General features: G+C 36.8%; 1 protein-coding gene across 3 annotated transcripts in view; it reads left to right on the forward strand.

Moving 5' to 3' along the window:
* Nucleotides 1–18,143, forward strand: part of SCAF4 (SR-related CTD associated factor 4) — a 67,275-nt gene that overhangs the window by 20,002 nt on the left and 29,130 nt on the right. For 2 of the 3 annotated variants that reach the window (XM_032865440.1, XM_032865442.1), the window contains exons 2-12: nt 3,354–3,437; nt 4,350–4,394; nt 5,922–6,083; nt 7,222–7,357; nt 7,690–7,829; nt 8,435–8,611; nt 13,051–13,223; nt 13,854–13,962; nt 15,848–16,012; nt 16,548–16,633; nt 17,313–17,503. In XM_032865440.1, the coding sequence (XP_032721331.1) occupies nt 3,354–3,437; nt 4,350–4,394; nt 5,922–6,083; nt 7,222–7,357; nt 7,690–7,829; nt 8,435–8,611; nt 13,051–13,223; nt 13,854–13,962; nt 15,848–16,012; nt 16,548–16,633; nt 17,313–17,503 (1,468 nt within the window). The remainder of the gene's footprint in view (nt 1–3,353; nt 3,438–4,349; nt 4,395–5,921; nt 6,084–7,221; nt 7,358–7,689; nt 7,830–8,434; nt 8,612–13,050; nt 13,224–13,853; nt 13,963–15,847; nt 16,013–16,547; nt 16,634–17,312; nt 17,504–18,143) is intronic. The other variant, XM_032865443.1, reaches the window with a different exon arrangement.

An 18,143-nucleotide genomic window follows, 5' to 3' on the forward strand; every position in this document is an offset into this window, starting at 1 on the left:
AACTGTATTTCTGCCTCCTCACCTCCTACTTCTTTACCAGTTGGCCTTTGAAATCACTTTCAAAAACTAGTATACTAGTATCTGTTCAGCCACGTAATAGTCAAACCATGCACCCCCGACCACATTTGACCATACCATATGCCTTTAATTTCTGGTATTTATCCTGATATTATTCATTCGTGCAACCCCTTTCTCTATACCACAGTGGCATTTCGATACATCCTAGCTTATGTGTTCTTTCTTGGCTTTCTTTTTTTCTTCTCACCCACACTCATGGTCTTGACTCTGTGACTTTTCATTTTCTAGACTGGACCATTTCTGTGTTCAAGAGCCGTATTCTCATGTCTGCCTGAACTTCAGTATAAATTGAATATGTTTAGTCATTATCCCTGAGTCAGTATAATACATATATAGATAGGCACAGATGCCTGCTTCATGTTTTGTCTGTATTCCCCATCATAATGGTCTCGTATGTATTTAATCTATAAGCAGCATTGCATTAAGGGTATGAATGTGCTATTAGGAATTGTGAGCTATAGGGGCAGCTGTGTGGCTCAGTTAGTTAAATGGCTGCCTCAGGTCATGATCCCAGGGTCTTGGAATCCAGGCCCATGTTGGGCTCCCTGGTCCTCTGGGAGCCTGCTTCTCCCTCTCCCTCTTTCTGCCACTCCCCTTGCTTGTGCTCACTCTCTCTGTCAAATAAATAAATAAAACCTTTAAAAAGGGGGGGGAATTGTGAGCTATAAAATCTACAAATTATAGTTCAAACCCATTCCCTGGGCATCATCCGAAACAGATGTGTAAGTAACCCTTTTGAATATCATCTTAAACAGTTGGAAGAGAATGTGTTATTTGTTAATATGGATTTTTTTTTTCCTCTCAACTTTTTATATAAATTCTGGTTAATTAACACATATGGTAAAATTGGTTTCAGGTATAGAATTTAATGATTCCACACTTTCATACCACATCCAGTGCTCATCACAGGAAATCACCCATTTAGCCCACCCCCCACCCTCCCTCCCGTTGTTAATATGATTAAATAAAATTATATACCACTAAATTTAATTCTTATACATCATAGACCCTCAGATGCTGGTTCCCTCCTCTCTTACCAAGTCATCCTTCTTCATGAAATGTTTAACATCTTTTACTGGCTCTTTGATAATAGCACTGGAGGGTTCTCTTGGTGTTTTGCATGAATGGTTATAGTGCTGTATGATATAGTCTGTATTTTCATTTTTTTAACAAGTTGTAATTTAAATAGAGACTATGGAGTATTTTATGTGATGGTACATTGGTCTGTCTTGTGTGCTCAGTTGGCTGAGGTTTTTTAATAAGGCGAGTTGCTCACTGCTGAAGTAATCAAGGAGTGCTATTTGATACAATAAATGAGTACTTTTTGCTTAGGTTTCATGAAAATATGATTCTCTAAGCTTTTAATGACCAGAGAAGTAGTTCTCACTGTTGTTCATTCCTGAAGATCATGTATAAACTTTTTTGCATCCCTTTTCTCTACATTAAGTTACAGAGAAGAAAATAGAACAGCAGTAATAACAATTGCCGTAATAAATTTTATAACTTATAAATGGTAAGAAAATACCCTTTATAAAAATGCATGGTATATATCTCATGCAGTGTTTATATTTTTAGAATTTGTATTTAAATTGTAATATTTTAAATTGTTTTTTCATTTCCCATCATTTTATATTAGTCTCAAAGATTACTGTCTCCTTTCTAATTGTTTTCTGTTAATGAGCATTTATTCTCAAGGATAATTTTTATTACCTTGGTAAAGATATAATAAAGAATTGTGACCCTCTTCAGAGAATCGCATTTTTTAAAACCAATTCCTTTGTTACTATCTGTGTTTTCCCCAATTTTTTTAATCTTAATATTACTTATGGAAGAATTCTCCTTTTCTCTGCTTAAACCAGAGTATCTAATTCTTGTATTGATTATCTCTGGCATTCCATGCCTTTTCTAATATTACTGTTACTGTTATCTGTAGTCCCATTGTGTCTGTAGTTGTGTGAAGAGCTGTGAAAATTTTCTGAATTTTTAGGGTATATTGCCAAATAGGGCTGTTTACCTTACAAAAAGAGACTTTTGTACTTCAGGTTAACTTCTTAGTGATCTAGTAAAGATCTGTGTCTTAGAGATTACATATGTGGAGTATCAACATTGTTTGGAAATATGATTCATATATAGCCCTGAAAATTATTTCACAGTATCTTTTTAGGAGTGCCTTGGTGACTCCTTTAGTTAAGCATCTGACTCTTGATCTCAGCTGGGTCTGGATCTCAGGGTGGTGAGTTCAAGCCACACTGTGTTGGGCTCCATATTGAGGGTGGAGCCTACTTTTAAAAAAAAAAAAAAATCCCACAAATTATCTTTTTAGAAGTCCTAGGGTGAGTATGTGCCCATGATTAAACAAAATGCAAATGGGCACCTGGGTGGCTCAGTTGGTTGCGCTGACTCTTGGTTTAGGCTCAGGTCCTGATCTTAGGGTCCTGGCTTGGACCCCCCCTGCATGGGCTTTCCGCTCAGTGGGGAGTCTGTTGGTTTCCCTCTCCCTCTGTGTCCCCCACCCCGTGAGTACATGAGCATGCCCTCTCTCAAATAAAATTTTTTTTAACCAAAACAAAAACAAAAACAAAATTTAAGAAGCTAGATACAAGCTTCTTAATGTCAGGGTTTTATCTTTGTAACTCTCTGTGGGCTCTGATTATGTCTTGTTTTGATTTAAATATTGGGGGAAAAAGTATGCATGTGTGGTCGAATCTCATGGGGAGCACCTTATTGTTGTATTTACTGTCATGAGATTTGGTAAATATGGTGCTGTTTTTATGCCTGACTAAATCAAGAAATTGTGAATTCCAGCATTTTAAATTTCTTGCCTAATTTAATACATCTTTCTCCAAATGAACCTTAGAATTATTTGAAGTTCTCCAAAATCTCAGTGAGGTTTGCATTAAATATTGAGTCATACTGTTGCCAGTCTCAGAAATCCCTGGTATGTTTCCATTCAAATTATTTCTGAGTTCTTCAGTAAAATTTTCTAGGTGTTTTGTGGTGGGTTTTTTGTTTGTTTTGTTTTGTTTTTTTTTAGTTATAGTTTTAGTAAATCTCTTATTTTTTCTTTCTTGCTCTTTTTAGTATCTTTTCCATTGTATTTTCTTGGTAGCGATGCAGGTATATAGGAAAGTGCTTGGATTTTTTTTACGAGCTAAATTGTTCAGCTTAGTTCCAAAAGTTTGTTATTCTTTTAATTAATAAATTGCATTATCTTTGTAGAAGTGGGGGGAATTGACCTCTAACTTTTAATTTCTAAATTATTTTTGTTTTTTAAGCTCTTTTCGCTTATGGATATGAAACCTCCCATCTCTCGAGCCAAGATGATTCTTATCACTAAAGCTGCTATTAAAGCTATTAAGGTAAGAATAAAATATATTTTATTCAAAAAATGTTTCTGAAATTTTGAAAATACTTTTAAACATGAGAATTCATCCTCTTAGTTTAGGCGTGAATCAAAGAACAGTAACTAGCTTTCTGCTGAAGACACGTGATAATACGGTACAATATATTTGAAATGTAACACATTATTTCAAAACCTTTTTCCCTTTTTTGTTGTTTTAGTATCTCCCATTTATATTTTTTCCCAACTTTATTGAAGTATAATTGACAAAATCCAATTTATTTAAAAATAATTATTTATTTGTTTAAATAAATTATTTTAAAAAATGATGGTTTGATACACATTATGAAATGATTAACACAGTCAAGCCAATTAGCACATCTGTTGCCTCATGTATTTGCTGGTGTGTGTGTGTGTGTGTGTGTCAGTGTCAGAAAGTTGAATAGAAGTAGAGAGTAGAATGAAAGGATTTTTGCTTTGTTTTAGTTAATTCTTGCCATATAAATCAGCTGAGTATTAGCCTCATACTTACATTAAAAAAAAAACAGCTCAGGCTCCATGAAGTTAAACGTTTTCCTCAAGATCACACCTTAAGTAGCTGACTCACTTTAGAAACTGCATTATTTAGTTCCAGTTCCACTGTTCTTATCAGGCTCATAGTTGCCTGAATACACTGCCTTATTAAGGTTTATTGATTAAAAATCTTTAATAAAAGGACCTTTTGGGGGTATTTTTGTAGTTTCTGTTTTGGTTAATTCTCTTCTGATTCATGATTGTTCACTTACTGACTAGGGATTATTTGTCATGGTTCATTCAGTATTTTGAGAATTCACATTGTGCAAATTTTAAGGTTTTAAGTATTTTCTAATTATATTACTGAATATGTAGAAATATGTAAACCGTACAATAATTTTCTTTTAATTCTTTTCAGCTTTATAAGCATGTAGTTCAAATAGTAGAAAAGTTCATCAAAAAGGTAACTATCCATTTCCTTATTACTTCATTTTAGTTATGATGAGTATTTGTAATTTACTTTGTAAATTGTAATTTGGTTGCTTGCTTCTAAAGCCACTCTACCAAAAAAGTTGTCACTAGGTGTTCTTGTTAATCGCTTGAGTTTGTTTTTTAACCGAAAATGTATAGCAATGCTGTTTATTAATTAGTATAAGGTAGGCACTCAGCAAGTTTCCTGTGTACTCAGCATGACTCTTCTCTGAGTCTGATGTGCCTCCTGTGCCATTTGCTGTTTACTTCATTGACATTTAACTCATCTTGAAGTATTTCAAATGAAATCAGTTTGTAAAGTTTTTCCAACTTTTTCCTGCTCCTATCATAATAAAATCATTTTTCACTTCTACAGTTGTATCTGGTTTTATAACCATGCGATTAGCACACATCTGTCTCACCAGGGGAGGACTGAGAACAGAGACTTAATAAACCTCTCTGTCTACCCCTCCCCTCCCCAAAACCTGGAGCTGTGTTTCATAGTACAAACCAGTAAATGTGTGTGGCATTGTCTTTAATCCATGGCCTTTGAATACTAACTGAGAGTTAGGAGTTAGTCCCCACAGACCAAAAAAATGATCAGGGGAAGTTTTTATAGTAGCAAATCAAAGTACCAATAAGTAAAATGGAAAAAAATTAAAATTACCTATTTGCCACCACCCCAAATTACTATATTTTTATTTGGATCTACTCATTTTTTATTTCTGTACACATACATTCATAAAAGAAACTGGTGACATCAATAGCTGCTTTGCCACTGAATTTATCGTAAAATGTCTGCAAAAAGTACTCCATTGCATGATTGTTTCCACAGTTTACTCAGCTAGTTCCTTTTGGACATTTCAACTTCAGTGGCTGGCCTTAAGGAAAAAATTAGCCACATCTTAATGGTTTTCCTTATGATAAATTTCTAGATGTGGAATTGTTGGATCAAATAAGGCTTTGCTTTTATTGCTAAATCATCATCCATAAAGGTTGTACCACCAGAAATATATATGTGTCTGTTTCTCCTTTCTTCTTCTTGATTTGGTGGGCCAAAAATGTGATCTCTCCTTTCAGTTTTTCTTTTATCTGGTACTATACTTGAGTAGATTTAAAATTGATGTTACTAAAACTATCTTTTTGATAACTTTAAGAGGTAGAAATTATTTTTTTAAGCAGGATGAATTGGGAGTAGAGAGTATCATAATAAGTGGATTTGTGTGGAAGTGGCTTAGGGATTGGTAAAGTAATGTTGGTTTGGGGAAATTGTCGGGGAAGAGAGGAATCAGAGGAAAGTAAAATTTGGGGGATCTGGAGAGTCAGGAGAATTGGTAGTTCTGTACACACCTGTGGGAAATGTGACAGGCTAGCCAGTAAAAGAACCAAACACTCACGCAGTTTCTAAATAGAAACAATCATTGGATATGCAGAGTTTATCCACGTAAAAGAAAGATTATTGGGCATCAAACTGGGATTTTGCTTTTCTTGTGTTAACTTTGCATCTTTATCTTTGTAGTGTAAACCAGAGTACAAGGTTCCAGGATTATATGTAATTGACTCAATCGTGCGACAGTCTCGTCATCAGTTTGGAACTGATAAAGATGTTTTTGGGCCAAGATTCTCTAAAAACATAACCGCCACATTCCAATATTTATATCTTTGTCCATCTGAAGATAAGGTATAGTTAATAATTTTTAAATGAAAACTTGTATTATTTCTATATTTAAATGTATTTAAATGTATATTATATATTTGAAAGAGAATTATATGGGGATCTCTGTGAACTTGAAACAAAACCCAGTGTTTTCTCTTGTGGCCATCTCATGTTTATGTATTTTCTTGTGAAATTCTTCTGGAATGTTGTACTGTTGAAAAGGAAGTTGGAAAGATTGACTTGTAGTTGAGTGATAAATTCTGCCATAGAAAAAGGCAGTACTTATATTGTTGCTTATTGCAGAAAGAAGGGACCAATAATTGATAGCTTTTCCTAGCATTTTGAGAGGCTGGAGCATAAATGGTATTCATTAGCAATCAGACTACAGTATTTAATTCCTCATTTTTACAGCTGATTTTACTATGTACTATAAAAAGGGTAGAAGAAAGAACATTACAGACATGAAAACTGGACTCCCAGTAGGTGGGAGAAATACACTGCTAAAACCACTCAGAAGAATGAAGACATTTACAATGAACACTATAAATTTGGGTGTTGTGGATTCTCTATATTCTTAGAGGAATGTTCTTAATGGGAAAAATATACAAGACAAAAAAATCATTTCCTGAGTAGGACATAAGAGTTATTTTTCCCATGAATAACACATCTTCTCTTGATTGCCATCATATTTACTGGGCCATAAAATGACTTAGCTATCAATTACAGGCCAGTTTCTTAAATATTTTAACAGTTAAAATCATCCTGAAGAAATTCTTCTTCACTTCATTTACTTTTCTAAGATAATTACTTCCTTTTGTCAGTGATGGTATTTCTTTGTAATCATAAATACAGTGAAAACTTGAGGTACATTTTTTATCATGTTTGTTTTTATTATCTAGCTTATATATTTTTTTTCTGTTTCTTTTTCTCCCTTGCTTTTTATTCTAGTTTATACTACTGAAGAAAGGCTGATGAGGGTAGTTTTAACCAGGTGGTAATTCTAAAGATAAATTTTTTCTGTTTATGAAACAGACTTAGTATGGAATTATTAGCTTTAAAGAGATTAAAGATTAAATTAAAGAGATTGCTTTCTTTTTTAGAGGTATAATACATTATTTGTGAAAATATTTATTGTATATTCATGTTTTATTGCATGTAACAGAGTAAAATAGTTCGTGTGCTGAACCTTTGGCAAAAAAATGGAGTATTCAAAATTGAAATTATTCAGCCTCTTTTGGACATGGCTGCAGGAACCAGCAATGCCGCCCCAGTAGCAGAAAATGTTACTAATAATGAAGGTATGGCCAAGTATATTTGTGAACTTAGAAAAATACTGGTATAACTTTTGTACGTGAGAAGTTTGTGGTCTGATTATATTGGTGGAATTTTTCCATAAGAAAGACTTTTGAATTTACATCTTGGAAGGTATGGTTTTCTTTTCACAGTTCTTATTTCTAATAAAAATATGCTCTTTCATGTATTTGCTATAGTACAGAGTCTAGTACCATGATCTTTATTTTTCCTGTATGTTAAACTAAATGCAGTGTTTAGTAAAATAGCTAATGGAGTTTAAAAAGGAAAATTGGAAGATTAAAGTTCTTGCAGGTCTTAATCGCCTTTTCTTTTTTAGGTTCACCTCCACCTCCAGTTAAAGTTTCTTCTGAACCACCCCAAGCCACTACAAACTCTGTACCAACTGTACCACAGCTGCCTAGCTCTGATGCTTTTGCTGCTGTGGCCCAACTGTTTCAGACAACTCAAGGTCAACAGGTAAACTACCATGTCAAGATTAAATTCCGTGCAGTTAGGTACTATTTTCAGTTTTTACTTTCCATTCCTAACTAATGAACACATTCAAGGGAGGAGATGCTTCTCCTTTTCACCTAGAAGAGCATTTACAAGGCAGGTAACGGCATAGGGATAACGGGCAGTGAGGGAAAGAAATAAGGGAGCCGTGTGCTGAGCAGTAGCAGTGCCCCTGTGAAGAGAACTTCAGAACTGCTGACTGGTTGGTATTGTGGCTCGTGATTCTAGCATTTCGGACTAACTTCAAAATTGTATTTGGATTGGAGATATTTTTTACATTTTTCTAGAAAACATTTCTTCCCCTTGTTCACAGTTCCGTGTATTTTCCCTTTTTGACTGTTTTCTGCCTGTTGGGGTATCGGCATACGTGTTTAACCTTGAACGACACACACTGTGTCCCTGGAATTTACAGCAGACTTAGCCGCTACTGAAAGGTGTATTCCTTCTCCAGTTCGCTTTGTGCCTGTGCTGCTTCGAGTTACCTTTAAGACCTTTTTTTCCAGTAAATCAACCTTTGGTACTTCGGTTTTGCTTTGTTACGTGGTTTACCAGCTCTCCCGTTCTTTAAGCTTCAGCAGATCCTTCAGACTTTCCAGCAGCCTCCAAAGCCGCAGTCGCCAGCCATGGACAGTGCCGTGATGGCCCAGGTCCAGGCTATCACGGCTCAGTTCAAGACCGCTCCTGCCCAGCCGCCCGAACAAAAAGCTGTTTTCCCCCCACCCGAGCAAAAAACTGCGTTTGACAAGGTAGGCTGGCTTCTCTTACGTGGCCCACCGTGACTGTTCATAGCACTCAGTTGACGATATGGAAGTTACGTCTTTCTCTCTGGGTTGTTCATTCTGTTGTTTCGTGGCCTAAAGGATTTTCCCCCCTTGACAGCGAGACGTTGATTATTTTTCCTGGCTGCAAGTGTGTACTAGATGCTCAGTGCAAAAATTTTTAGTACATTGGAAGTAGGGAAGTCAGCAGGAGAACTTTGACCATTAACCCCTGTACTCAGAGAGAACTACTGTAAGTTTTCGCTGCATGTCTCTTCTGAGCGAATTTCCTGTGGATCGGTGTTTCTTTATTTGGTCATAGTATGTATGTACATTACAATATAGAATATATGCATGTTTTATGCATAATATATAAATATATATACACACAGTCTTTAACTTGTTTTGATCTTAATTCTCTTGTCAGTTTGAAGGTTTAGATTTAGGTCTACATTTTTACTGAGTGCTGGTTGGGAGGAGTATTCATTACACGTGCACCTCACAGTTTAGCCATTCCCCTGTTGACAGACACTGAAGCTGCCTTTTGCTTTTTTGCTCTTAGAACTTACCGTATGTATAACTTGAGAGTTTCCTTGGTTCAGTGTCTTCCAGCTGCTCTGTTGGAGGCATGTTTAGGGAGCTGCAACTAAGGATGTAGATGTGCTGGATTCATAGAGCTCAGAGCTTCCTGCGGAAAATTTGTCAGCCCAGACAACTCTGTCTTACCTCTTTTATTTCTTGTCTGTCCATTGGGTTTATGACTATACAAAATTTCTTTTTTTTTTTTGGTCTCACTGCCAGAAATACAAATGTTTGAAAACCCTAGAACTAAGTGAAATCTTTTAGCTTAATCATCTCTAAAATGTTTTATTCTTTCCAGATTTTAATTTTAAGATAAAATTTTATTGCTGGTAGTCCAAATTAAGAATCCATTTGGTAAATACTAGTTGTCATTATATCTTCATGATTTATGAACAACTACTCACTAAAAGGAGTTTGGATAAAATTTGAAATCGAAAAAGAGTGTATGCTTATAGGGAAAAAGAACACAATACAGGAAGTTCTAAAGTGAAAAAGGAAGCAATTACCTGCTTGGAACAGGTTTGTTTATGTTTTTTCGGAGTTTAGGAAAACTCTCCACACGTATATATTTTTTTAATTTTATATTTTCTTTTAGTAGTTTTATATTTTTGTTTTTTATGTTTGTCTCTTCCTTCCATCTGGAACCTGTTTTAGAATATGGTTCAAGATAGTTGTATCTTGAGCTTTTTGGAAAGAGCCAATTCTCCCTCCCTATTTTCGTCATACATTGAATTCTCATTTGTTTCTGTGTCTGTTTGTGGGCATTTGAACTCTGTTGTGTCCTCCTAATATAATTACTTCTGCATCATAACAATTTAACTACTTGCAGCTTCTGTACTATATTATTTCATTTCCAAGTATTACACACACGCCCACACACATGCAAAGCGAGAGAGGGACAGATCGGTTCATTTGTAAGGAGCTGTTTGACACAGTTGTGAAGGCTGGCAAATTTGAAATTTGTAGGGCAGAAGGCAGGCTGGAAATTTAGGCAAGAGTTAATGTTGCAGTTCTGAGTCTGAATTTTACAGAGCAAGGTTTTTATGTTGCTGTCTTGAGAATTCCTTCCTGCGGAAACCAAAGTTCTTACTCCTAAAGCCTTCGCTGAGTGGTTGAGGCCCACCCATATTATGGAGGGTATTTCTTTATTCAAATTCTATTAATTTAAATATTAATCACATTTTTAAAAGACCTTCACAGGAACATTTAGATGAATATTTGACCAAACAACTGGGCATGGTAACCTAAGCCAAATTGATAAAATTAACCATCACATCATACTTTTCAAGATGAACTTTAACATAAATTTTAGAATTTATAAGTTAATTTAAGAAGTACCAAGAGCTTTACACAGAATGTCCATTTATTACAATCCCTTCCATACAAGTCTTGTACATTTATTACGTCATTTATTTCTAAGATGTTTAGTCATGTTTCCTGTTTGTTTCTTTTATCTTTTAAATGTTCATGATACTAAACACTTAGTTTTTTAGTTGGTGCTCAGATTTCTGGGTACCTACTAAATTTGACTTTTCCTCTTCAATATGTATGCCTATTTCTTTTTCTTATTGTACTGGTGGCTGGGATTTCAAAAAAATACTGAATAATAGTAATGCTGATGGAGTCCTTTGTTGGTCAAGTGGTTTGGTTGGTCGGTGTTTGTCCGTTACATGAAGTTCAGAAAAAGAAATTCTGTGGTTTTCCTTTGATTAAAAGATCTGTTTTAAGCTAGTCAAACAGCTTCAGCTGCTTCACAGATCTTCACTTTCCTAAAAAGCAACAAAAATGTCTTTTTGAATCTTAGTTTTAATTTTTTAATTTTTTCAAATCATTTTCAAAGCAATAGCTTTAAACCTTAAAACTTTGAACATATCTACGTGTGAAAAACAGTAGAGACCATAAGTTTTGTTTTTTGTAGATAGTCTAAACCTGAGTTTTAATTTTGACTCCCATCATTGACTCTGTCTTGATGCTGAGTCACTTAAGTATTCATTGTGCAGCACTGTAAAAGTGACGGCAGTGTGTAGGCTTTGCTGCTTTGAGGGTTAGATGATACGCTAATGTGTGTAAGACAACAAGGTGTCTGGGTCGTAATTAGATCACTCAGTTACTATAAGAATTTTTTTTTAAGATTTTATTTATTTATTTGACGGAGGGCGCGCACAAGTAGGCAGAGCAGGAGGCAGAGGGAGACAGAGGGAGAAGCAGGCTCTCTGCTGAGCAGGGAGCCTGATATGGGGCCCGATGGGATCATGACTTGAGCCATAGGCAGACGTTAACCGCTTAACCAACAGAGCCACCCAGGCGCCCACTGTAAGAACTTTTAATGACATGGCCTGGCATTACAAAGAAACTATGTTATCCAAGAAGGGGACTTCCTTTCCCAATTCAGAAATCTCTTATCCAGTAAAGTGGAACCATAATTTCTAGGCAGAACTACCACAGAACAACACAAGCTAAGGAATTTGAGGTTGAAAATCCATGACCAGAATGGGCACAGCTTGAGGGAAAAGACTGCTTGTTTGAATGCCAGAGATTGAGAGATTTGAAGTAAAAAAGAACAGTGTCCACATCCCAGTTCTACCATTTGGTGGCTCTGCGGTCTGAGTAATGTTTCTTAATCACCTGGGTCTTAGATTCCTTGTCTATAAAAAGAAGAAATTATATCTAAGCTATGTGTACATTGCAGGCCTCTTGTGATGAAGTATCATACATAGATATGTAAACAGTAGATGGTGGTAGGAGTAGGTGTTTGTGGTGTTACCTTCCTTCCTTTCTGAACAAATGTCATCTTATTTTTAAATGGCTCTTCTAGACATGTGATCTTGTGACGTGTTGAGCTAGCTTGCTTGTTTCCTTCCTTCCTTCCTTCCATGTTTCTGGTACTCTGACATGAGCTGTGAAGCTTTAAGGAAGGAAATTGGTGCCCAGGTAGTAAATTCTTCATGGCCATGTCTGTGCCATTCTCTTTTTTCTTTGTCATGTTAGTATGTTTTTGAGCAAGCAGCATATGGACATTCTTCTTTAGGGATTTATAGTGATTGGATAAGACGGTCTTGGTACATTTTACAGTTAACTGAAAATGTACACCCATTTTCATGTGTGCAAAGTTCCAAACGTTTTTAGTGTGTGAATATTTTAATATTTATATTGCTAAATTAACTATAAAATAAGTGTATAGAAAATAAGCAGAAAACACTGCATTTATAATTGGTGAAGAAAAACAGTAAAAAATTCTTTTTCAGGGGTGCCTGGATGGCTCAGTGGGTTGAAGCCTCTGCCTTCGGCTCAGGTCGTGGTCCCAGGGTCCTGGGATCGAGCCCGCCATCGGGCTCTCTGCTCAGCAGGGAGCCTGCTTCCCCCTCTCTCTCTCTCTGCCTGCCTCTCTGCCTACTTGTGGTCTCTGCCTGTCAAATAAATAAATAAAATCTTGGGGCACCTGGGTGACTCAGTGGGTTAAGCCGCTGCCTTCGGCTCAGGTTATGATCTCAGGATCCTGGGATCGAGCCCCACATTGGGGCTTTCTGCTTTGCAGGGAGTCTGCTTCCCTCTCTCTCTCTGCCTCTCTGCCTACTTGTGATCTCTCTCTGTCAAATAAATAAGTAAAATCTTTTTTTAAAAAAATTCTTTTTCAGATGGCATTTGTGTGGCATTGGTATGTCTGTGAACCAAGGTGCTAAGGGGCGAGTGGGAACATGAGATGGTACATTACTGCTCTGGGATCGTAGATGATAGGAGATATCTGTTGTTTTTATCAAGTCTTTTGTGTAGTGTATCCCAACCCAACTTTATTATTTTTTTTCCAATCCCAATTTTAAAATGGAATATTGATGTACCTATTCCAGAAGCTACTCGATAGATTTGATTATGATGATGAGCCAGAGGCTGTGGAAGAATCAAAGAAGGAAGATGGCGCCACCGCTGCCGCCGCTGCACCTGCCATGACTGTTGCGCCTCCTGCGCCCTCCACGACCACGCCGGCCCCCGCACCTGCTGCTTCCCCTCCACAGGCACCCTTGTAAGTTCTTTCCTATGCTCCTCCTTGGGTAGAGTTGGGAGTTGTAATCAGGCATAAGACAAGTGCAGTTGATCGTTGGCACAGCCTGGTGATTAGTTAGGGGTGCCAACCTGCCCAGAGTCTGAAGTCTGCATTATAACTTGCCTCCCCCAAAACTTACATAGCCTACTCTTCACTGGAAGCCAAACCTGTACACATACTGTGTTCTTCAAATAAAGTAAGCTAGAGGAAAAACAGTGTTAAAATTATAAGGAAGAGAAAATATGTTTACAGTACTATATTGTAGCCAAAAACTGTAAGTGGACTCACATAGTTGAAACCCATGTTTTCAGGGGTCAACTATAACTTCAGTAACAAAGTCATTTTTCATATAGTCATTGTTTTTTAAAAGGATACTTGGGTTTTCTTTTGAATGGGGAGGAGATGCTATCAGATTTACAGTTAAAAATGGCATTTACATTGGGAATAATGCTGGATGTGTAAATTAATGTAGGCAAGTACATGATTCAGTAAGATGTTAATTATTAATGACTCCTGAACAGCATTCTTAATGTCTCTGTAGTATAAATGTGGCTTAGAATCTTAAGTGTTTTTGAATGGACAAAATGAAGATAGCTCCTATTTTTTTAGTGGGTTTCCTGCAGATGGCATGCAGCAGCCAGCATACACACAGCATCAAACTATGGATCAGTTTCAGCCTCGAATGATGACGATACAGCAGGACCCAGTGCATCATCAGGTATACACATTTTTCTCGCCACTGAGTTTTAATATGTGAGGATCTGTTCATTAGAGCATACGGATTGCCCCTCCCAGCCCACTGTTAGTTAGCTGTGTGTTTGGCTGAGTAGTACTGCAGTCGCAGTCAGAACTGTTGTGCGTGAGATTGACTTGAGTTGTTATTTTTAAAAAGCTTTAATTAAAACAAGCATACTAAATATTACATGCTTATAATTTAATAACAGGTAGTTTTGTTAAAACCATTTAGAAGAGATTATAGCTCTGTTTTAGGTACCTGGCCTGCTTAATGGTGCAGCTTTTTCCCTTGTGAGGATTTTTTTGGGGGAGTAGATGTTTGAGATGCTTTAGAGGGTTTTTAGCTCTCCACATTCAGGAGTATAGTTGGAGATTTGCAGTGAAAGGAACTCTGAAAAATTGCAAGAAGTTCGTAGGGGTTTGCTATTGGGTTTGTTTTAGCACATCCTTTATTCAGAGTTTCCTAAACTTAACTGTACAGCGAAATGACAGAGGTAGGGATCTAATGCTAAAGTCAAATCTAAAGAATCTGTTTTTTTTTTTTTTAAATGTACAGATTTGTTTTATAACCAGCCTTGGGAAATACTACTTCGTATCCTTGGTTTAGAAAGGGTTCTGAGAAATACTCTGAAGAGTATGTTCATGTTCTTATGTGTATCGTGTTTGATCCATTCTGTAATTGGCTACTAGGAAATTGATACTGTGCTTTTTAAAGATTTTATTTATTTTGAGAGAGCAAGAGAGCCCAAGCAGAGAGGAGGGAGAAGGAGAAGCTGACTTGCCACTGAGCAGGAAACCTGATGTGGGGCTTGATCCTAGAACCATGGGATCATGACCTGAGCCAAAGGCAGATACTTAACCAACGAGCCACCCAGGAGCCCCTATAATTATACTTTTAATATTGTCCATATTGGAATGGCACATGCAGAAATATGTTATGTTGTGGTTTACTCTCATTAATAATATGATATTTTTGAACCCTAAAAGTAGTGATGTTTATTGAAATTCCCCTTGGAGTAAATTTTTAAAAAGTGAACCTGTACATCAGTGCTATAGCCACTCTCCCTCCCAATTGATTTGATTGCCTTTGAGGTTGAAGGGAGACCGATTACAGTACCTCTCTGAATTTTAAGTTTATTCGGTCACATTGTTCCTCTTATAAATGAAATTATGTCTTTAAATATATGAAGTCAAGCCTTTGTATTCATAATTTTAAAAATGAGTTCTAGGGGTGCCTGGGTGGCTCAGTGGGTTAAAGCCTCTGCCTTCAGCTCAGGTCATGGTCCCAGGGTCCTGGGATCGAGCCCCACATCGGGCTCTCTGCTCAGCGGGGAGCCTTCTTCCTCCTCTCTCTCTCTGCTTGCCTCTCTGCCTACTAGTGATCTCTGTCTGTCAAATAAATAGATAAAATTTAAAAAAAATGAGTTCTAGAATTAATTTTTTTTTAAGATTTTATTTATTTATTTGTCAGACAGAGGGAGAGAGAGCGAGCGAGCACAGGCAGACAGAGAGGCAGGCAGAGGCAGAGGGAGAAGCAGGCTCCCTGCCGAGCAAGGAGCCCGATGTGGGACTCGATCCCAGGACGCCGGGATCATGACCTGAGCCGAAGGCAGCCGCCCAACCAACTGAGCCACCCAGGCGTCCCGAGTTCTAGAATTTTTAACCTATATACGTGATGTAAATTCTTCAGATAAATACTATACTTAACGGAAATTGTTAATCGTTATTGTATGTCACTTCACGGTTTTTGCTTGATCAAAATTGCTTAAAGATATTTTAGTTTTACATCAAGTAACTAAGGACTTTCCAAATTATTTTTGGTAGCTGTTTCTTAAAATCTACTCACGTGCTTTCTTTAAAAACAAAAGGTTCCACTTCCTCCTAATGGACAGATGCCAGGATTTGGCCTTCTTCCTACACCTCCATTTCCTCCCATGGCTCAGTCTGTGATTCCTCCAACTCCACCTGTGCAGCAGCCTTTCCAAGCTTCTTTTCAGGCACAGAATGAACCACTAACACAGAAGGCACATCAGGTAAAACTTTATTCTCAGATTGGTTATCTTTTTTGTTGCTTTGACTTATATGCAGATTCCTGCCTGTTTGCTTTGTTATCTTCATTTTTGAATGTGAAGAAAGACTTCTTTGGGCACATATTCACCCTTTCTGTGCCTAAAGCTTTTCATCTGGAAAGTGGACATAGTAATAACCAATTTCCGTAGGATTCTGTGAGCATTGAGTCAGAGTCCAGAATGCTTAACTAGAATGCCTAGTTTACCACTGTAATCAATGGTTTAATAAAATTATATGTAACTTATATGAATTTTCAGAAGTAGAGAAGTGTTTCTTCTAATCTTGTAAACCATATAAAAACTTTTTTTTTCCTCACTGATGGACAATCATTATTAAACTAGTAATGTGGTGTCAAGTAACCAGAATAAAACTGTCGAGGCAAAGGATTTGTAATTTAGCATTTTTTAGATTTTGTCTTCTTGCCTTTATAATTTCCATTTCTCTCATTTAATGTTGGGTGGTTGTTTTGGTTCTTTTTGTTTTTATTGATTTTTAAAGGAAATGGAAGTCGAACAGCCTTGTATTCAAGAGGTTAAGCGGCACATGTCTGATAACAGAAAGTCAAGATCTAGGTCAGCATCCAGGTAATTGATAGAAAATATTTTTCCAATCCTGTGTGTCTTAGGAGACAATTTGAAATCAAACTGGATTATTTTTAGACATACAACATTAATAAAATAACATTTGGTGTATTTGTATGTCTGTCTGTGTAGAGTGGGAGAAGAAGTAGTGATGTAAAAAACTAAGGCCTGTCATCTTACCCATGCTTTTCCCCTGGAGTTGCTCCAGTGCCTGCACGCATATATGCATAGAATGATAGGAATTCTTTATTCACAGTTCCTTTACGAGTTGATCAGCCAACAAAAGTGGAACGGTAATAAGTAATACTATAAACAGATAATATTTTTATTTGCTGCAGGAAAGAAGTTAACTGAGAAGATAGATACCAGTAGTAAACAGTCTGTCTCAGTGATGACAGCTTCTTACACTCCCAGGCACATAATTTAGTATAGTATCAAGTTATCAAAGATGAGAGACTTTTTTATAAGCTAGCATCCTTATTTATCTCATTTAAAATATGTGCATGCTTTCTAACTTGCAACATATTAAACTTTTTAAAAATGAATTCTCTGCTTTTGAATTATTACATGTCTAAACATTAAACTAGCTAGTTATATTTTTTCTTTTTCAGATTAATACCCACTTAACATTTTCAGTTCTTTCTCTGTATTTTATCCATTCTCATCCTCATGAAAATGTTAGGTCACCAAAAAGAAGGCGATCTCGATCTGGCTCTAGATCTCGAAGGTCCCGCCATCGACGTTCTCGATCCCGGTCCAGAGATAGACGCCGACATTCTCCTAGATCTCGGTCCCAAGAAAGGCGAGACAGAGAAAAAGAAAGAGAACGCCGACAAAAAGGCCTTCCTCAAATCAAACCAGAAACTGCGAGTGGTAAATTAACTTTTACATTCAGACTTCTTGCATTATTTTTTGTGTATCTTGGGTATAAAATGTTTCATAACTGTTAGCGACATACTGCTTTATTTTCTCTTTTTTGTTTGTGCTTTGTCATATGCTTTGATGTGTTAAACATAAGGAATAACACGGAGGACATTCGGAGAAGGAAGGGAAAAGTGAAGCGGGGGGGAATCAGAAGGGGAGAGAACCATGAGAGACTGTGGACTCTGGGAAACAAACTGAGGGTTATAGGGGAGAGTGGGATAGGGGGATGGATGAGCCCAGTGGTGGTATTAAGGAGGGCACAGATTGCATGGAGCACTGGGTGTTATACATAAACAGTGAATCTTGGAACACTGCATCAAAAACTAATGGTATACTGTATGGTGACTGATGTAACACAATAAAAAAAAAAAAAACTAGCTGTAAAGCAGCAGTAAGGAGTGAAACCAGCTAATAGCGATGAAAAATAAAGTGATAGCATGTCTTGAATTTAATGTATGAAATGGAAGCCGATGAACTAGCGCTCCTATACATGGAGAGGTTTTACAGTTTACAGAATATATTAGCTTGCATTATCTCTTGAATCTCATCATGTACTTAGAATATGTTTAATAAGGTATGCTAGACACAT

The sequence above is a fragment of the Lontra canadensis genome, unplaced genomic scaffold (assembly GCF_010015895.1).
Source record: "Lontra canadensis isolate GAN:19392208 unplaced genomic scaffold, GSC_riverotter_1.0 scaffold29, whole genome shotgun sequence".
NCBI classification, from domain to species: Eukaryota; Metazoa; Chordata; class Mammalia; order Carnivora; family Mustelidae; genus Lontra; species Lontra canadensis.